Source organism: Borostomias antarcticus (assembly GCF_949987555.1).
Source record: "Borostomias antarcticus genome assembly, chromosome: 16".
Classification (NCBI taxonomy): Eukaryota; Metazoa; Chordata; class Actinopteri; order Stomiiformes; family Stomiidae; genus Borostomias; species Borostomias antarcticus.
Genome location: NC_140249.1, coordinates 20,510,177 through 20,532,676, shown reverse-complemented (window position 1 = coordinate 20,532,676; position 22,500 = coordinate 20,510,177). Strand labels below are relative to the sequence as shown.

The window sequence follows — 22,500 nt, the reverse complement described above, 5'->3', positions numbered from 1 at the left end:
TTTAACTAATTGGATTGGACAGTTATTAGATACACACACAGTATGTGATCCGGGCATGCCCTGGAAAATTACCATTGAAGTGCATGTGGACATATAGGTGTATCAATAAGATCATCATGTAGCAGGAGGGCATTACAAGCCCACATGGAATAGAGCAAGTTCAGTTACATACAGCATTCTTATCCATTATGCAAAACACATACATACATACATACATACATACATACATACATACACACACACACACACACACACACACACACACACACACACACACATACATACATACATACTGTACATACATACATACATACACACACACACACACACATACATACATACATACATACATACATACATACATACATACATGTGCCCACACACACACACGCAAGCACACACACAAACACACACACACACACACACACACACACACACACACACACACACACACAGCCACAGGTTTTGATACCTACCAGACATGCAACCAGTACTGAGTCACTGTTGTTTCTCTCTGCTGGAGACCTGCACAGGTCAATAAGACGAGGAATAGCTGGAGAAACAAAATGTATAGGTTACTACTTGGGCTTTTACTATCTATTTTAAATATCTACATGAACTACAGTGATTTCTATAACTGAAAAGCAGAATGACTTGCTGAATAGGAAAACGTCCCTCAGGTCAAATAGTGTCCCCAGATTAATAAATCATTCAAAAAGATCTGCTTCCCCAAGAGTGAGCGACTGGTGGTTCAAGGACTCAGACATGCCTTCCTCCAAAGAACAGCATGTTCTGTGATATATTCTGTAGATAAGTAATTCAGATTGAGTCGCATAATCTTGTGTATCATTGATGATCATTATGAAAAGACTCACTGGAGACAATTTTATTTGAAATAACTGCCACTTTTCCTCAACGTTCTCAAAAGAGGTGTCTTTCGAATGTAACTCTTAAGACATTAGAGATAGAAGAGATTCAAATAATACTTTGTCAAGTAAATAATGTAAGTAGTGAGCAATTCCACATATATAACTTGGCTCTACCTTGCAGCTGGATGGCTGTTTGGGCCACATCTGGGTCTCTGCTCAGACGGGCCAGTGTGACAGCGGCTTTCTGCTGGACACGCTCGCACGCAGCGCCCTCTGATGGACTGGTGGAGGATGGCTTCTCCCCCAGTAGCAGTAGCAGTCTCTCGATCCCTATCAGATAAAACAAACAAGAGTCAGCAAACTCAGACAATAAACAAACTACAGGTCAAAAATATTGAAAGACACACAGGGAACACATAGAGTCTATTAATATATTGACAAAAGTCAGAGTTTAAAAAAGAAAAGAAATGCAGTGACACACAAAACACAGTCAGACTAAACCCAAGAACAAGTTGTATACTATACATGTTAGGTGAGCACATGCTCTGAAGAAGACTGCCATCTGGTGGAGCAAATTCATAATTGCATGATATTGTATTGCATGCTGGAAAAGTATGAATGCATTGTGTGTACCTTTCTCTTGAAGGACTTCAGATGCAGACTGCTCCAAGACAGATAGATTTGCCAGAATTGTCACCACCTATAAGGGCCGAGACAGGAAGACCATCCTCAAACTGTGACATCCCAAGACATTTAGAAATATTATAAAAATGTACAGTACAACACCTAGTTGTACACAACAGTACAGAAAGGGGTAACACTTCATTTAAGTCTATAGATACTCAACCTCAACAAACATTCAGTTAACTACTGTATCCACTAACCCTAACCTTTACCCTAACTAATTAATACGATGTTTTGCATCATCAGCATTGATACTGCAGCAGTTGATAGAGTGTGTATAGATCATATACTGTACAAAGCACCCTTTGCTTCCCTCTGGAATATGTAGAGGTGGGTCGTATGCCCACATCCCTTGTTCTCTGTAAAGCGCATTGTGTTGCCTCTGGGTATGAAATGCGCTATACAAATAAAGCTTTGATTGATTGATTGATTGATTGATAAATAAAATGAATTGAAGGTCCTCCTGTACCTGGTCTTTGGAATAGGGCGTGTCCACCCTCTGTGGGTCTCTGCAGGCCTGGAGGAGGATATGGATGGCGCTCAGCTGGAGGAGGATCTCACAGGCCATGCTGTCAAAGAATGTGATGTTGGCGAGGGCTGCAGACGCCAGGAGAAAGACCTCACCACAGGAGGCGCTCTCGCACAGCTCTGGAGGACACAACACATCCAGTCAGCCCTCTCTGTGAATACTCCATGAAGAGAAGCTAATAAGAAACAGTTCGTTAAACATCAACAACAATCAAAATTCTTTCAAAGTTACTTTTGAACAAAGAACATATTTAGTCAATCATATTTTCCCAGGTATCTAAAACAAATGAAGTGCAGCCAAACCCTAACCCTAAAATGTGGTGGAAAACAACTACTGTGATTGGTCCTGAATTGTTAAATCAGTAATCATGGCACTTAAAGCTGCTACGGAAGAGCATTAGGGCCAACAACTGAGTTGTTTTTGTTTTTTTAAGCTTCTGAGTTTAAAGTCAGAAATTCTGACTTTTTTCTAAATTATTTCTGACTTTTTTCTCAGAAATTCTGACTTTAATCTCAGAAATTCTGACTTTAATCTCAAAAGTTATTTCTGACTTTTTTCCACAGAAATTCTGACTTTAAACAGAACTCAGAAGCTTAAAAAAAAAAAAAAAACTCAGTTGTTGGCCCTAATGCTCTTCCGTAAGCTGCAGTATGTACGATCTTCGCAAGATTTGAAACATTTAAATATTGCTACATGTATATTGCTATCATAAATCAAAAGGGCTACGTGATTGAGCTCCTCTAGGAAACTCCCATCTTTGTAGACTGCTGTGTGGCTCTGCTACAGCAATTATAATAATTATAATTTGGTGTCAGGATGATGCTTGGAGGCATGCCAACACCTACATCAAAGCAAGCACATGTGATGAGATCCAATCAGCAACACTGGGCTGTCTTCTATGGCCTTATGGGTACCCAGACCCACAAACTGTGAGATTGTAGCTGACTGGATCTACCCTGGTCGACGTAATTTTCTCTCATTGCTAATTTGTAGACAGGGTTCTCCGCCTACAGGGACAACTGAAGAACCCTTTAATAATCGTATTTTCGGAGTGTAGGCCTAGCCGGCGTTTGGAGAGGAAACCCCTCCCACTCACTGATCAGGGCGGTGACGATGTCCTGCATGCTCTCCAGGAAGCTGGCCAGGTGCTGGGTGGAGGTGTGGTGAGGGGAGGTGATCTGGGCGACCACCGCCGCCGCCTCCGCCCTCGCCGCCTCAGCGCTGCTTTCATCTGTCAGGATGTCCGCCAGGCACAGGATCCCGTCCACCTGGGAGACAACACACACACACACACACACACACACACACACACACACACACACACACACACACACACACACACACACACACGTTACACTTACACACACATTAACTAATATCACATACTGTACACTTATACACACAGACCCACACACTCTGTCTCTCTCTATGTCTGTCTCTCTTCCTTTCTTTCTCTCTCTCTCTCTCTCTCTCTCTCTCTCTCTCTCTCTCTCTCTCTCACCCTTTCGCTTTAAAATAGGGAGACAAAACACACACACACACACGTTACACTTACACACACATTAAGTCATATCACATACTGTACACTTATACACACAGACCCACACACTCTCTGTCTCTCTCTATGTCTGTCTCTCTTCCTTTCTCTCTCTCTCTCTCACCCTTTCGCTTTAAAATAGGATTTTTGTAAACTCAGGTAAAACAGCATCAACAACAGAAATCTAGCTACCCAGAAACTGTCTGTCAAAGTGCAGAGGCAACTGTGATATAACAAGCCCCTAGCATTCATTTTATTCACTTTAAAAAAGTGTTGTGATTCATAGCATAATCACTGTATTGCTTCTATTTTTAGCTGGGCAGACTGATAGTTAAGTGTCCCAGGTCAAACTGGGTGAGACTTTAGAGGCTCTGCCCATAAAGCCATCACGATTAACCACACCACTCCAATTTTACTGGCATCTCTCTGGGGGGGGGGGGGACTGGGGCTTTTATGGGCTTCCACTATGTGGCTGGCTGCATCCCAATGCGTGTGGATCAAGTTAGCGGAACGTGACTCATGTGTCGCGAAAATAATTCTGCGGGTCTGTGATGTGAAAGCGCTATCCTTCCATGTGTCACTAATTTTTGGCACTGAGCCAGTGTCTTTAATTGTCTCCTAATATATTATAGAGAGTAGTAATCCAATAAAAGCAGTTTTTATAGCAGTCGGAAAAACTGCTGGGCAAAGCGATTTTATAATTAGTCACGGAAAGACGGGAAAGTCTAGACATTTCAGCCAGCTTTTATCTCACGGTAATTCTAGTTGGACATTATCTTAGATAGTCAAGGGTTGTCATGTGCATTTGTATGGCATGTGTGTGTGTGTGTGTGTGTGTGTGTGTGTGTGTGTGTGTGTGTGTGTGTGTGTGTGTGTGTGTGTGTGTATGTGTGTGTGTTAAGGGCAAAGACTGAAATAGAGCCTCAGATTTAGTTTGAATGTATGTGTGTGTGTGTGTGTGTGTGTGTGTGTGTGTGTGTGTGTGTGTGCGTGCGTGCGCGTGTGTTCATGTATGCATGTGTGTGTGTGTGTATGTGTGTGAAACAGACATAAAAAGGGAAAGTGTTAGAGAGAGAAACACTTGAGTTGAATCAAAAAGTGTTGGAGTCACATTAACAGTGCTGTCATCAGATTGGAGAGAGATGTTTTATCCACACGGTGGCAATGTTGCACAAATAAAACTCACTGTTTCAGACAGTTAAAGTTGCTGCAGTAGCCCTTTAATATGGGTGTTCTTAAATGAATATTGACACAAATAGTATCCTAGAGTGCTAAATAATATACTCTATAACCAATGTATAACCCTACAGTATTAAGTTATTTTAATGTTTGTGAGATTTATGATAAAAGCCTACTACATTGTTTGAGCTAAGACTTTGGAGCCAGTCAATGTGATACAGTATGTATCAACATTGACACCATATCAACATAACAATTATGTCTAATTCACTCTTCAGCATTAAGTTTCTCATTAGAAATTGAGCTCCAGCCAAACTTTTAGGAGGCATATAACTGGTGGGAGAGAACTCATAACAACTGTAACTCACTTCCAAGACACACCTGTCAGCCTCACATCCTCATAAGCATCACAATGCGGAGCTTCGTGATAGGCCACTCCCCTATTCCTGGCTTCCTGTACAGTACATCAGCACTGCGCCAGCTCTGCCCAATGACGCAGAATATCGTCATAGTGACTTAGTATAGTATAGTATAGCCTACTGGAAAAGTTTAGTTAAGAAGTATGTTTGTTTCCTGTTTTTCGGAAGTGTAGAATACACAGCTCTAAGAATTAATTTTTGGCACAGTCTATTCTTACAGCAGCTGCCTTTGTGCCTGCTATTCTTACGGCACCCTTACCCTATCCCTAAAACCCTAATCCTTACCATAGCCAATCCTTATCCTAACCCTATTTAAGGTATTTATAAGATAAGATGCTTGAAATTGGTACTTTTGGACATTGTAAGAATAGTCACTGCTACTTTTTTGGGTAAGGCACCGTGACTACAGAGTAGAAGGACAGGAAGTGAAGAACAGGCTGTGGCCATTTAAATACTGTATTTTTCTTTCTTTATATATTTATTTATGTATTTATTTCTTTATTTGAGTAACAGATGTTCAACGAATATAATGACAGGTGCAAGAACGTTGTGTTTTCACAATGCTATGGTATCATCGTTAAAAAAACAAAAACAGCTCCCACCAATGAGTAAACCTGCCAGTAAGCAGAGGCAGGTGCGTCGCTCAAGGCTGAGCGGCTGCTCATTCTCAGTTCGCAGCGTAGACTTTCCTGACAGGCACCTCTTGAGACGCTGCCATCTAATCTGATGTTGCTTGTTTCTATCTTTTTTCTATGGCTGGTTGCTCTTTGTGAGTGTACTGTACACGCCATTGGGGAATTGTTACTGTGAGTGAGGTTATTTTGTCCAACCCTTAATTTGATTCAATGTCTGTTCTGTGTTTGGTTACGATTCTCAAAAGACTAAAACTAATAATGGTATGATCTCTTTCTCTGACTGTCTCTGTGACTCTCTTCCACTCTCACAAACACACACGCACACACACACGCACACACACACACACACACACACACACACACACACACACACACACACACACACACATGCACACACACACACACACACACACACACACACACACACTAACGCTTTCCCTCTCTCTCACTCTCTCTCTGCCAACCATCTCTCTCTCTTCCTCACACGCAAACACAAGAACACACACAACACCATTACAGGTATGCACGCTACACTGACAATAGATGTGTGTGTGTGTGTGTGTGTGCGTGTGTGTATCCATCTGGGCCAAATTAAAAACAAAACATCAAATAAATGTGCCTGCGAGGGAACAGCTTTAGCCAGAGGAGAAACAAACGCTCCTTTGTACAGCGAACAGCACTCATGCGATGAAGTCTCCTGCTGCTGTCATTGTTAGCACGATTTCACCTGTGAAAATAAACTGGCTCCCCAGTCAAAACACAGTCTGTGAGGGATACAGCTATAGTGTCTAATATTAGCGAAGCGCAACTTGCTCACAGGAAGCCCAGACATCTCCCACTGATGGTCTCAGTCTTGATGACAAATATAAACTGTTCGTCTGGGCCTTATATCGTACAGTACAGCCACGGTATATAACTTTAGTGCATAAACATGGGATGTCGGCTGTGTACTGTAGGTGTGTTAGTGTATGCAGTTTGATTGTGTGTGTGTGTGTGTGTGTGTTTGTGTGTGTGTGTGTGTGTGTGTGTGTGTGTGTGTGTGTGTGTGTGTGTGTACTACGTGTGCGTGTGTGAATTTACAAGTGTGTATACAGGTATGTATGGGGAAGAAGTACCTTCTCCAACTGGTTGATGCCCTCTTCCACACAGCAGATAGAGGCCACGGTCCTCAAGGCATGTGCGTAGAGGTCACTGAAGCAGTCCTGCCTGCAGATTTTAAACAAGGCCACCACAGCACCCTCCTGTAGAAGGAAAAAAACACAATGTCGACGTTAACACCGCTCGCCAACACAGCTCAATCACCGCTAGCAAGCTTTTGGTGTAATACTGTAGGCTACATCCCACTGAAAGTAGAAAAACAACACTTGGAAAAAGAAAAAAACTCTGCTATGTTAAGAGATGAACATGTTAGTTAAATATCTATTTTGATTAGGCCTCATAGTTGACCAAAGGCTTGACATAAGAGTCCAAGAGACTAGCCAACTTTTACAATGATAAACAGACTAAAGCCGACATTTCCGATGGGCTAGAGAAAAATACCCAACTGGCCAGCCAGCATTGTCCAATGGATCGGCTGTGGTCAGTGAACTTGCCAACCAGACTATGTAGTGACTCACATAACTCATAGTGCTAATAGAACCAGCCAAGAACAATCATTATTACTCATGCTTTTTCAGGAAATGTTGACCACAACGGTTTATATTTGGTCTCTTCAAGATGCCTGTATATCTCCACGGCAATACAGATTGAGGTAAACAAATGTAAATATGTCTTTTTTTAGTAACCTAACTCCCGGTCAATGTGTTCTGGAGGTTTTCCTCTGACGAAAACACTTGCAGAGAGAATCCTATCCGCCGTGGAGATTGATAGAATTACAGAGAAGTCCAGCTCCGGTAACGACCACCATTATCCTAATAAGACCCATTATTCTGGGTGGCGTGTCTCATGCTCAGATAGAGGCCATGCAGCCAGGGACTGGAGTGGCTAATCGCCCTGCCCCACACCTGACCGCTCTTTCGTGAGCTGCTCACACAATATTGTATCCTGGAGTCCTTGGATATACCAGAGGAACCCCTCCATCCAGCCACCGGCCAGCACTCAAGCACAAAACACTAAGAGTAGAGTCGCAGACAGAGATATACAGATATGAAATTGTCATATTTCCAGCCTCAGTCTCTCCCTCAAAGTAGTTTTCAGCAGCACTGACTTATGTTTACTTGTTTTTGGCTGCAAGAGGGAAAACAGTGGCCCAGAGCCGCAGTACCTGTGGTAAAGTAACTGTGCCAAGTAACGGTGGTTAAGTACTTTACCTCATATCAACATCTTGTACTCACATCAAAGGATGTCAAACGTAAAGATAAAAATGAATGTAGTGGCCAACATTGTAAACACTTTCAAGCTTTTGCATCGTAAACATTATACTGAGCATGACCACATCCCAGTTGACCTACTGGGGCATAAAGTATGCATTTTGACTTGGCTTGACTAAGTTACCCATACATCCATGAAGCTGTCTTTGACCCCGCAACATATGGTTGGTCCTCTAGACAATTATTAATCTTGGTGAATAGAGATATAGCCTAGAGAGAGAGAGAAGAAGAAGAGAGAGAGAGAGAGAGAGAGAGAGAGAGAGACACCTTTGTCCTTACATCGTGTTATCTTGGTAATGGAGGTGTCATGGGAAGTTCCCGTGCTGAAGCGTGTTAAGTGTTTCTGAACCCTGTTTGAACTCCCAGTGTAAACGTGATTTAAACAGGGCCGTCATTTTGCTCGTGGGCTGAATTATTGTTACATCATGCTTTCATGCTCCTCTGATTTGTTTCCAGACACGAGAGAGCAAAGAAATGGGAGAGTCTGCCAAGATGGACGCATTTAGATATCCATATGCAACGTCGCAGAAGATAAACAGGTAGACAGTGAGTACAACCAGTGGTGCATGTGGGGGGGGGGGGTTTGGAGTTTTGATCATTTACACCATACAATATAACCACACTTTCCTGCAATCTAGAGAGCCCTGAAAATGTATAGATAAAGTATAAGCGATAAAAACACACAAATATTTTTTTTTAATGAGTGATTTCATTTTTAAGTGGTGCAGCCGCTTCTGTATGTGATGTGTGTGTGTCCATTTGTAGCATGAGAATTAAACCAATCCGGGGACGCCAATACCATTGCACACCAGCACTAGAGAGTAGGCATGAGGAAAGCATGGCCGGCTTCAGACAGCTCTATCTCAAGAAGTATAAATGTCACAGCCTAGATATTTATGCCATCCTAGGAACCAGATGAACATTTTGATATATATAATAATAACTACAAAGTACATTTCCTGGAGAAAATGTGAGGTGGGCTAGCTGCCGCAGTTGTATGTAACAGCTACTGCTAGAACTACTACCGGGCAATCTCCATGCACCCACCTGCGAAGACCATGTGTCTCTAGCCCCTCAGGTCAGAGCCGGTCGGGGACAGTGTACCCCTCTCCGGGCCACCCACCTGCCCCCACCGGTGAAGACCGTGTGTCTCTAGCCCACTCAGGGGCTGAGTTGAGGGGTTTGTGGCGTGGTTAGTGGTGTGATGGCGAGACTCCGCCCCTTCATGTCATAGCAGGTCGTGGACAGTGTACCCCTCTCCAGGACACCCACCTGCCCTCACCAGTGAAGACCGTGTGTCTATAGCCCACTCAAGGCCTGAGTTGTGTGGTCCGTGGTGTGATGCTACCACCATAGTCATAAAAGTGTGCCTGTAACTTTAAGAGAGCCAGCTTGTGTCCCCAAATTCAAATTCCAACTGACACTCTAAACATTCCATCATTCACTTCAATGGGAATGCATGCTGGCTTCAGACAGCTGTCTCTCAAAAAGTATACATGTTACAGCTTAGATATTGACACCCTAGGAATCATGGGAACATGCTGAACATTTTCATATATAATATGTCTGTGTTACTTAGAAACTGGAGACATGGCGACAAGTTAGAAAATGGGTATGAATTCAAAATTACCAGCACAAAAGTTAGAGTGGAGAGCCAATCATTTGAATGGGGAGCATAGTTGTCGAACAAATCGTCATACCTCAAAAACTATAAATTGCATATCTTAGATACTTACATTGTACGAATCAGCAGAATCGTGTGAACATTTGATGTATAATATGTGTATGAGCTCTTAAAACTGTAGGAGTGCCAGCAAAATGTGCAAATCATCAACTGACACAACTCTAACAACTGAACTTTCCATTATCCATTTCAATGGGACAAAAACTATGAGTACTGTAAAACCTAAGTGCAGCGACTTTATACAGTATGTGACATGTGTGTGTGTGTGTGTGTGGGTGTGTGTGTATGCGTCCGTTCGTATCATGAGATTTAGACCAATCAGGAGTTGGGTGTGAATTTTTAGGATAACGGTTGTTTTTCTGGCACTTATTCAATCATTTGGGATGATTTTGACATGGAGGCAGATTGATTTTTTATCCTAGGCTGGTGACGGACTAATTTTATTAATCATGTATTACTGTAGTAGTGAGGGTTAAGTTTAGGAAACAAAAAACGACTGGTTTACGTGAGGGTTAGGGAAATACACTACAACTGTGACACACAACCAGTGAAATTAGGCGTCAACATTCCATCGCCATCCTAGGAACAAAAAAAAAACTCATATGGAGATAGGGTGAAGGGAAGGGGGTGATTTTATTGGTCACTCGGACAAGTGACATCATCAGGCACAGCTTCTAGAATACCAATGCAGATTGATTTATACAAAGACAGACTGTAGGGGTAGCTGTGAACAACACTAGAATAAGATTGCTGTACTATAGTTTGTCGGATGGGGATATAGGATGGTTGTGTCATAAGAGCACCTTCAAGCTCCTGGTTGACATGGCTCTGCCTGTTCCCTGTATTACAAAACTGCTCAGGGTATTTATTTTTGTACATGTGTGAAGAATACTTTTGGCAAATAATACTTTTGGCATCAATTTGATCCCATAATCCAGGCTAACCCTGGCATATGGGAGAAAACGCAGCTGGAACTCACATTAAATCTTGACTCGGCCTATCCCACAATGTAGGCTACTGTATCAGCTTGGCTCATTTTCCTCATGCTGAAGAAATTCAATCTATCCTGCTTATTTCATTTTGTTTCCTCGTTATACAGTACAGTACTGCATATTTCACCCTTACACGTACAGCACATAATACATATTACAGGGTTAGCTGCCCGGAAACCTGATGTGGTCATATCCATCTGAATTGCTTCTACAGTGTTGGCCCGTCATACAGAGTCTTGTCTCAGAAGCACCACATCACAGACTAAAAGCATATCTGTCAACAGCAAATGGGAAAGGACTCGGACGGAAACATCAGCAGGCTGCTGAGCAGCGCTAGACAGCTACGTGTAGATATGAAAACAGCCCGACGAAGCCCGCCAGTGCGCCGAAAATGGAAGCATGACGGAAGAACTTGGACATGCTCCAAAAGTTACGCAACCAACTGAGCCCCCTGAGAGGAGGGAGGCTGAAAAAAGTCTCTCCATAGGCAGAGTAATGAATTCACATGCAGACAGACAGATGTTTGGGGCTCTGCATCCATTAGCCCCATTGGTGGGCCTGATCTCTTAACCATCTCTCCCAGGACGTCTTCTCTGTGAAGCAGCAGATGAGGGAGGGAGGGAGGAACGGAGGGAAAGGTGGAGGGGATTGATAGGTAGGGGAAAACAGAGAGAGCCTGTCTTTCTGTGATCAATGCTTACTTCTAATTGGAAGTGACAGTATTGATCTGATCCTGAAACGGAAGTGTGTGTGTGTGTGTGTGTGTGTGTGCGTGTGTGTGTGTGTGTGTGTACGTGTGCGTGCGTGTGTGTGTGTGTGTGTGTGTGTGTAAGAGTCTTTTATCAGGAGCATCGTGGAAGCGACTAGTGGGCTAATGGCCATAAGGACTTGCTGTCTGAACTGTATTGTCTTATCTCTTGGTGCAATAGCTCTTTGGTACCAAGCATAGGGAGGGAGACGGGTACGTACGTGGGCATGACATCATAATGAAGGGCAGAGCGAAGGCAGAGCTATGTATTGGTCTTCGCTAACATGGGTTGTAGCTCAGGTCCATAATGACCCATAGAGAGGCATGCGTTTAGTACATCCAATGCCAGATCCATTCCTTAGCTCTTTTAAGAACTATTTTGGGGGTTTGGTCTGAGTGATGTGGAGGGCTGTGGCTAAAATGAAAGAGGGGTGCTCAGAAAACTGGTGTGGCTGGGGCTTGACTAGATTGTTCTCAGAGAGGGGTGTGGCCAGATTGTTCTCAGAGAGGGGTGGGACTAGACTGTTCTCAGAGAGGGGTGTGGCCAGATTGCTCTCAGAGAGGGGTGTGGCTAGACTGTTCTCAGAGAGGGGTGTGGCTGAGGTAGATTGTTCCCACAGACGGGTGTGGCTAGATCACTCTCAGAGAGGGGTGTGGCTAGACTGTTCCCACAGAGGGGTGTGGCTGAGGTAGAATGTTCTCACAGAGGGGTGTGGCTGAGGTAGAGTGTTCTCAGAGGGGTGTGGCTGAGGTAGAATGTTCTCACAGAGGGGTGTGGCTGAGGTAGACTGTTCCCACAGAGGGGTGTGGCTGAGGTAGAATGTTCTCAGAGAGGGGTGTGGCTGAGGTAGAGTGCTCTCAGAAAGGGGTGTGGCTGAGGTAGAGTGTCATCAGAGAGGGGTGTGGCTGAGGTAGAGTGTTCTCAGAGAGGGGTGTGGCTGAGGTAGAGTGTTCTCAGAGAGGGGTGTGGCTGAGGTAGAGTGTTCTCAGAGAGGGGTGTGGCTGAGGAAGAGTGTTTTCAGAGAGGGGTGTGGCTGAGGTATAGACCCACCTTGGCAATGATGCTGCAGAGCTGCGGTCCGTCCTGGGTCAGGGAGAGGAGGTTGCTGATGGCACTGCCGATAGTGTACACACTGTCTGACGACTCGATCTGCTTGATCAGGATCTAGAGAGGGACGAGAGCCATGGTACCACAGAGCTGTATGTATGTATGATGACGCTGGAAGCTCTTCTAGAGCCATATGTATATAATAATAATAATAATAATAACAACAACAATAATAATAATAATAATAATACTTCGTCATTCAAAGCGATGGGTCAATCGCGTAAGACGCATCTAATCCTACTAGGTCATAAACGCAACAAATCATCTGACATTCAGCCCACTAGACGTCCTTTGTACACCTATGTCTGACACCCTCTAGATGAAGAGGCCTATAGCTCCCTTTGGGCTATCTTGTATGATCGAAACCTGTTGACTGGCTATTGTCCTATAGAATACTAAGCCGTACCATACGATCTGCGCATTCAAACAATTACCGGCTTTTCACAGTGCACTCACAAATCATTCAGGTATACCTTCGATATCATAAACATGTAGAGTAAAAGATAAAGATAAGAAGCAAGAGCAAAAGGAGCTAGTTAAAAGCTTAAGTGAAGAGATACGTTTATAGCTTTCTTTTACAACTATTCAGGGAGTTGGCTTCCTTGTGTATATGATGACACTGGAAGTTCCTCTGTTGGAAGTGAGTTAGCAAGGGGTCCTCTTTCAACAGAAGGGCTGATATGGCTGGGCATGTGTCCACCAAGTTTCCACCATGTTGACAACATCTACCAAGTCCTATAACAAGGGCACAGTCTGGACCGTAGCCCAGTTCAATATTTGCCCAATAGACTGTGGACATTTACAATGAACTACAAATTGGACTGTGTAATTAGATTCCCAGGATTTCCCCCTAACAATTCTTTACTTAACACAGGCCTAGTCCATGGTGTTCAGATCATTAAGTGTTTTAAATAGAGAGGAACCACATCTATATTTGTTTTCATTACTCCTGCTCAGTGATGCGGGGATGAGGTAATGGCCTATTATGGTTGCAGATGTCATTATGTGACTAGGTGAAAAGCACTACCAGAGAGAATAAGATATTGGACCTACTAAATGCGAATGTGAAAGAGCCATACAGCTCCTCCCCCTCCCCCCTCTCGGCAGATCTGACCACAACCTGATACATCTAGTCCCCAGGTACAAGCCTGTTGCCAGGTAGCAGCCAACTACCACCAGGACAGTGGAGGTGTGGTCAAGGGAGACTGTGGCGAATCTACCGGTTTCCAGACCGCAGACTGGGACCTGTTCACGCAGGACTATGGGGAGGACATCGAATGTCTCTGCTGATGCACTACACACTACTTCAGGTTCTGTAAGGAATGCATCATACCCATCAAAATGATATGTTGCTTCCCCAACAACAAACCGTGGATCAACAAGGACATTAAAGACTTACTCAACAGAAAGAAGAGGGGCTTTTATGGCAAAAGATTACAGAGGAGGCCAGAAGAGGGAGTTGACAAAGACCAAGAACAACCACAGGGAGAGATTGGAGGGTTTGACCTGGCGCACACCCACCCCTGTGAGTAGCCCAACACCCCAGTCCCAGCAACCCTCAACCCACCACTACCCTCACCGGCCCATTCATTACAAAGAGCCAGGTAAGGGGAGAGCTTAGAAAGCTATGAATCAGCAAGGCACCAGGCCTGAACAACATCAGCCTCAGGGTGCTTAAGGAATGCGTTGGTCAGCTAGCGGGAATGAGCACATTCAACCTCTCTCTAAGGCCGAAGAAGGTGCCACAGCTGTGGAAGACCTCCTGCCTTGTGCCGTGCCAAAAAAAAGCATGCTACAGGGTTCTCAATGACTACAGACTAGTGGCATTGACATCACATGTCATGAATGTCTTCGAGGGACTGGTTCTTCAGCGCCCATGTTGAGCGACTTTCCGGACTCTGCAGACACTGCAGTTTGCGTACCAGGCCAGAATCAGCGTGGATGATGTCATCATCTACCTGCTCCACAGAGCTTACTCTACTTCGTTAGAGAGTTACATACCTGGATCTCATTGGCCAGGGCCATGTCAATCATGTGGCTGAACGAATCACTGACATCAGTGAGGATCTCGTGAATGGCCTCCCTCATGGACTTCAGGAAGAACTCGTCTTCTGTGTGAAGGCATCTGTGGAGGTGGGAGAGAATGCGAAAAAACATCAGAAAAACATCTAAAGATCAGTGTATTCCAATTGTCAATATATTAATATTGAGCCTCAGTTTTGTACACTCTATGTGCACATACACATGTTAAGTTTAATTGAGACACCTGGATATTTGTGAGGTACAGTATGATGTAAGAGTATAATTGATCATATTGTATTGGTTTACCTCTCTGTAATGGTGGTCAGCTCCATACACTTCTCCAGTAGAGATTTCTCATACTGCAGAAGAGAGAGAAACATAATCAGAAAAAGCCACACACAACATACCATAACTGTCATCCTGTGAAGCGCAAACTGTACAATATGGAAAACGTTACAAAATGAATAAACTTGGGAGTGAGCAGCACAGCTGGAATAGAAGCAGGAACTAGCAAGATACCATTTTAAGATGGATGGGGCAAGCATATTTCATGTGGTACACTTGACAGGGAAAACATCCCAGACAGCAATCCAATCAGGGCCATATACAGGCCAGATCTGGCACTTGTGGCTTAGTTCCGGCCCATATATGGCCCAGATCCGCTTGCTATCTGGGATGACTCTTTGAGGCTATCAGGGAATACCTGAGACAGTTAAGGCATATCTTCAACTAGAGATGGTGCTCAGAGAGCACAGACCTCCACCCCTGAATGCATTTCATGGCTCTGTGCACACCAACATTGAATGGTTCTACATTGGCTCATGCAACACCCCTCCACCGAGTTTCATGAAAAGCAGTCTAGTAGTCTTTTTGAGTAATCCTCGTCCAAAAAATGAGTGGAGCTGTTTTAAGCGGTGCTGCATAGTATTCAGAAAGTGGCCGTCCTGTACTTTATGCATGACTCACGGTCCCTAGGGTTGAACAAGACTAATAATGTAGCAAAAATAAATTGAAATTAACATCTAGCCAAAGTTTCCTGGGATTCACCATCGATTCAGCCACTCAAAGAGAGATTCAAAGAGATCAATAATCTTTGGTCATTCATATACAGTGTAACATCCATCTGATCAATTCAGTATGAATTTCCTGCTTATAGCAAGAATGCAGATTTGGCCGCCCACGCATCAAACCACACCCTATCCACCCAGCCCAGCCCTCACCTTCTGCATCTCCGGGGGCGTGTTCCGCGCGGCGCTGTACTCATGCACCAGAGAGCGCACGTGGCAGTTGGCGCGCACGGCCGTGCTGTGAACCCGCTGCCAGCGGCCTTTCTCCAGCCTCTGGAACATCTTGCCCAGCTCGGTGCTGACCACCAGCGCCCTTCGCAGCAGCGTCTGCAGGTTGTCCCGCGCCACGTGGTCGCCCGCCCCGGCCGCCACGATCAGCTCGCCCTGGGCGTCCTCCTCCACGCCGATGGGCTTGGCCTGGAGCACGCACATGCACTCCACCTCCGTCATGTGACGCAGGTCCTCCATCCAGCGCTGCACCGAATCCACCTGGAGAGAATGCATCCTGCTGCTGGTAGAGGTACACACACACACACACACACACACACACACACACGCATGCACACACACACACACACACACACACACACACAGAGGAACACACAGGCACACGCATGCACGCAAGAAAATATTAGGGGACTTTTTTTGCTTTAGAATTTGTCATAGATTGCATTGACTGCTACAATACATTTCCTTACTACATCTGAATTAGTAGTATTGCTGTATTTACTGAAGAATATTGGGAGACTCTCAAATAGGTGACATGTTATGAATGTATTCGAGGGTCTCCTAACATGAAAACTAAGATTGCCATCATCTATCAGTATTAGGGTTCATTTGTAATTGTGTGTGTTCTTAGTCTCATATAGCCAGACCTATCTCTACACTTCGTTTTCACTGTCCCAGGGCTGGAGAAAGGTCTGGCTGCACTCATTACCGTTCGGAGACACCTACGTGATATCTGACACATATCTAGGTGACATCTGACAATATCTAGGTTATATCTGACATCTGACTCATGAGAATGTCCTAAAATGGCCACCGTAATACGGACTATGACAACGGTAACACAGAGATAGCAGAAGGGGAGGATTTAATGGATTTAATCTGATTGGATTTAATCTGTCTGGATTTAATCTGATTGGCCGGGAGAATCTTCCATCGCCACTGATTTGGCAGTAATAAACTAATGACAAGGATTGTCTCCAACACCTACATCCGGTGAGTCAGACTATGTGTGTCCTAACGCTTAAATCTAGAGTTTATGTTTATAATCTATTTATATTAAACTTTGGAAATCTATTTCCAAATCCAATCTGATTTCCTCTGGGGTGAAATCTCATAAAAGCTGCACTGATCTTAATAAGCTGTCGTCAACAGAAGAACCTCCATGAATAACATGCAGGCATCCGGGAATCAATAGTGTGGAGGCGGGGTCAATTACACACCAATAACCACTAGTCTTGGCAGTCATTAGTCCACCCTGTCATTTCAGCTCGCTGGAGAGGAGACATTAACTCAAACATTTGTTAACTCAAACAAACATTTATCTGTCTTTCTTTGCTTTTCCAACGACCGAGCCTGATGATTGTGGGTTTAAAGGGGGATTCCAGGGTCCTCCACTGGAGGAGTGGAATCAACATCACAAAGGGCGAGTGGTTGATAGTCACGCTACGGAACCCTCCTCGGGTTTGAGCAAACAAGTGGGAGGAGGGCTGTTACTTCCAAATATTATTGGTCATTGGTTAAACCAAGTCAATAAGGAGATAGATTTCACACCGGCATCGACTGTGATTGGAGGAGCACATGAACCCAACGAGTGCTATACGGAGGTGTTGTTCGTGTAAACAAAAAAGGCACAAAGGTCCAATTCAAATGAGTAAACCCTGCCCTCTAAACTAATTTCCGGCTGAGGTCTATTAGGTACATGGAAAAGAGAGTATGTGTATTTTTGCCGTTGATAATTTTCGTCGAGGCAAAGAATGTTGCTGTGTACCTATCAAACATCAGTGCCATTGAGATGGATGCTCTGGAGTTTTTTCACCACCTACAGTAGCCTACTATATTATATACTGTAGTGTGTCTGCTTACAGAAAATAACATTTGTTCCCTGGTATAGTGAGGTCAGTTTTTTCCTTATCCATTTAATGACTGGAGATAAAAGGAAATTAGCCAAATTATCCACCAACACCTACTAAAGAACGTCAGATTAGGCCTTTCATTGTGACAGGCATGCACACACAAACACACACACACACACACACACACACACACACACACACTACAGCCCATAGTGGGGAGATGGAGAAACAAGCATACTATTGTTTATTGTTTAATTGTTTGCTGTTATTCAGTATATTTCTGCAATAACTACACTTATGGCTGTGTTGATTCTTCTAACCTTAACATTACCGCCTATTGCTCCGTTCTACTAGCACACTCCTGCATTTTGCGTCATCATCTATGGGAATCAATCAGGGACTGGGGGTGGAACAGCAGTTCAAATGCAGTCCCTGATTCCCATTTTCTGGGAAAACTCAGATCTTTCTGGGCGGCTGGATGTCCAGACTGTATCGTGAAAACCTTTTTGTTGGATAGGAAGTCTGGCTTCCTCAGCGGCCAACATGAACAGATACAAAACAGAATCACAGGTCAACAGCCCCTGGGAACCCCAAGAACTGACTGTGAGAGCAGACGATATTTGGGTTTTAGGGGTAAAGTTTGACCGGCTAGGGAAAGGCAGCAGTAACTAAGGGTCGAGTGATCAAAACAAGATGAAAACTGTCTGTCTGGACTCTGCAACGTGACTCTTGAAGGAAAGCTTTTAATCATCAAGGCTGTGATTTTACCCTCATTTTTGTTGGTCTCTTCCGTTTTTATGCCTCATCGGAGGATGCTTTTAACCTTGGGCCGCTTGGTGTTTTATTTTTTTATGGAGCTCCACGTAGGAGAGGTTGAGGTGAGAAATAGTGAAGAGGAGTATTTTTAACAGGGGGTGGGGTCTTCCAGATTTTTATGTTTTTAGCAAACAGGTACACCCCCATCCTTATGACACTGGTCAGGTACACCCCCATCCCTATGACACTGACCAGGTACACCCCCATCCTTATGACACTGACCAGGTACACCCCCATCCTTATGACACTGACCAGGTACACCCCCCTCCATATGACACTGACCAGGTACACCCCCCTCCATATGACACTGGCCAGGTACACCCCCATCCCTATGACACTGGTCAGGTACACCCCCATCCCTATGACACTGGTCAGGTACACCCCCATCCCTATGACACTGGTCAGGTACACCCCCCTCCATATGACACTGGTCAGGTACACCCCCCTCCATATGACACTGGTCAGGTACACCCCCCTCCATATGACACTGGTCAGGTACACCCCCCTCCATATGACACTGGTCAGGTACACCCCCCTCCATATGACACTGACCAGCAAGAACATCAAGACCGGCCACATGACAAGATACCTAATGGGTGGGTTCCTGCGGGGCGGGAAACTCCTCCCTGTGGATATAAGGTTGCTGGTGACCTTTAACCTGCCACTGGCAGACACTGTTTTAACAAAGTTCAGTGTAGTATGACACAACTTGGGTTTCATTCAACCATACTTTTCAGAGATACATGTTCTCACAGTGTGTGCTTCAAAGCGCGTACTCGGAAAACAAATGTGTAACTTGCAAGCACTGCTGTGTTTAGCTTCTGTTGTATTGGATTAAATCCCCCCGTGCTTCTCAGAGGTGATCTGTCCAGTTCAGTGCATGCTTCAAAGCACGTCCTCTGTTAATGATTACAGAAATTCTAAACAATAAATAGTTTCCCCACAGACTCCCCATCTAACAGCGTGACTAAGTTTGTTACGGTTGGACATGTAATATGACCTAGTCATATTCTTCTAATCTATCCAACAACATCAAACTTCCTAAACAAGATTCATCTGATCTATGTTGTGAAATAGAAGGACTATAACTAATAATAATTGTACCCACAATGCACCTAACCTCGATACTAACCTATGAGAATCATAGATAGATAGATAGATAGATAGATAGATAGATAGATAGATAGATAGATAGATAGATAGATAGATAGGTAGGTAGATAGATAGATAGATAGGTAAGTAGATAGATAGATAGATAGATAGATAGATAGATAGATAGATAGATAGATAGATAGATAGATAGATAGATAGATAGATAGATAGATAGATAGATTGGTACTTAATTTATCCCAGAGGGTTACAGCAGACAAACAAACATCTTCAGTTACAATATAACACAGCGATGACTACCATTGTGTCTGCAGCCAATTAACTCAATAGTCTGATGTCAGAACAGCCATGTTGATGGAGCTAACTCACCAAAACTGCCCCCCACCCTTCCGCCACTCTCTACACCCACCCCAAACCCCCACTGACCCGGTCTCACCAGCACCATACACTGGTCAAAAGTCGCTAATGACTCATGTGTCATGAGAAAAGGGAGAGGGGCAGCGTCGGGGGGGGGCGGGGGGTACTAATAGCCCATCAAGATTCCCCTGTGGCGTTTTTACCTGGTGGACCCGAGGCATTTGTGTGGAGGAGCAAATTTAAAAACTAAAAATATATACATGGATACAGTATATACAGTATATTTTGGGATTTCGGTTGGTGGTTGGGTGCCCTGTTTACGGCTAGCACTGATCCTATTTGAGTTTATTGACAGAAATGTTTTTACTGCATATTCCATAGACTGGACATACAGTATGCCCTATATTATATTTACTATACGAAAATGAATTTTAGCAAAAATATTTCATTTTCATTTTATTTGGAAAAAGAATCTTCCCCTGTGGTATATTTAAAAACAACAAACAATATCTGATACGTATGAAAACAGTTGGGTCATTTCTGACGCATACAACCATTCACCACTATTATATACACACCGTAAATCACAGCTCAATGTACACGCACGCAAACACAACCCAAAAGCTCCTCACAGACTAAATCATGGTAATAATAGGTTTGTTTTCCGACGGGGAGGAAATAGTCCACTCCAGCAATCAGAGGTGACAAACATTTATGTCCGGGGCCAAGGGAGGTTTGGACGACAGAGGCTGCTCTGTTATCACAGACTCCCAAGATGAGCCCTGCTACTCCGCTGGTGACGGAGAGAGGAGTGTTTATATAGTGTGGTGACTAAACACGCAGCAGACGCGCTGACAGAAACACAGCCATGGAGAGATTGGACCAGTCTCAGTGTTTCCCTGTCTGTCTGTCTGTCTGTCTGCCTATCTATTTCCTTGTCTGCCTGCCTGTCTGTTTGTCGTCTTTCCGTCTAGCAAACTGAAAGGTATCAGAAGTCACAGATGTAGGACAAGGGAAGAGATCATTGGTCATTCAATGTATGTTTCTGTGCCTGTGTGTGTGTGTGTGTGTGTGTGTATTTCCCTGTGAGTGTACGTGTGCGTGAGTGTATCTATGTGTGTGTGTGCATGTGTGTGTGTGTGTGTGTGTGTGTGTATGAGTGCATGCATGTGTGTGCCCACGAGGTGCATATACTGATATTAAATTATATACTGCACCTCGTAGAAAGATGCCATGCAGAGTACAGCTCTAATGGGACCCACATGAACTGTGTGTAGTAAATAGGCAGCATAATTTCTGCCTGGTTCCATTTGTGGTGTAATGTACAGCATGTTAATGTGTAGAGTCACACAAGGCCTCTGCTTCTGAACATACCATCATGGATTACATTAAAGTTTAAATACACAATGTCATAACACTGATTGCTCATACCAAACTTTGATTAGTCTTTCAGACCGTGCATTGGGTCTCTCATGTTTCACTTTTATTTCAGTTTTAAAAGCATATAGAGAGTATGACTTCTATAACGTCACAAGATTATCTGTGAGGAAAACGGAGAGATTTCTCAATAAAATGCAGAGGAAGAAATGAAACTATTTCATTTCAAATCTTTATTTATACTCGTGAGGCATTGAGCTTTCCCCCATTAACAGTGATGACGAGTTCACACAGAGACACAAATATCAATACAACAAATGCAATGTACAATACTGATAATTAAAAACAGTTACAGGTTGAAGTACATAGGTCTAGACCATGGACTTAAACTCTGTGAGTGAAGGAAGGACCTCAAGCTTTAGAGTCTGTTGTAAGGTATTCCAAGTTCAGAATGCACTCAAGGAACCCTGAGAACAAGCCGATCATTTGATCGGCCAAGGCTCCAGTCCAACAGAGGAGATGTAAGGTGGAAGTTTACCAACAATGGCTTTGAAACCCTTTACAGTGAGCTGTCAGTCCATGTTAACACCAAAACATCCCAGAACTATCAGGGTTTTCCTGCACCGGCCCATCAATAATACAGCGTTTTCCCTTCCTAGGCAGGTATGTGAATATGATACATAAAGCTCCCCCACCGAACTAGCTCAAGTGTCACATGTTCTGAAGAAGGCTGACCTTTTGAAAGAGTCAATGTCAATGTCTATGCACATTCTGTCTAAAAGTAATGCTCCTCATAGAAATGGTCTCAGTCCTCGCTATGTTTAAATCTCGCTATGGGCTGCTGGTTGACAGGAAGACATCACTATTGTAATTGTGACAGCGACAGGATAGAGAGAGAACAACCTATAGTAAGTAAG

At 43.9% G+C, this 22,500-nt stretch overlaps 1 protein-coding gene across 1 annotated transcript in view; it reads right to left on the bottom strand.

Moving 5' to 3' along the window:
* The window catches only part of insc (INSC spindle orientation adaptor protein), a gene marked incomplete at both ends in the record, with an annotated part of 27,353 nt that overhangs the window by 1,426 nt on the left and 3,427 nt on the right, over positions 1-22,500 (bottom strand). The window contains 10 exons of the mRNA XM_084451172.1: positions 477-553; positions 1,044-1,199; positions 1,503-1,569; positions 2,023-2,201; positions 3,179-3,350; positions 6,968-7,093; positions 12,697-12,810; positions 14,755-14,878; positions 15,082-15,134; positions 15,996-16,353. Of these exons, the coding sequence (XP_084307298.1) occupies positions 477-553; positions 1,044-1,199; positions 1,503-1,569; positions 2,023-2,201; positions 3,179-3,350; positions 6,968-7,093; positions 12,697-12,810; positions 14,755-14,878; positions 15,082-15,134; positions 15,996-16,353 (1,426 nt within the window). The remainder of the gene's footprint in view (positions 1-476; positions 554-1,043; positions 1,200-1,502; positions 1,570-2,022; positions 2,202-3,178; positions 3,351-6,967; positions 7,094-12,696; positions 12,811-14,754; positions 14,879-15,081; positions 15,135-15,995; positions 16,354-22,500) is intronic.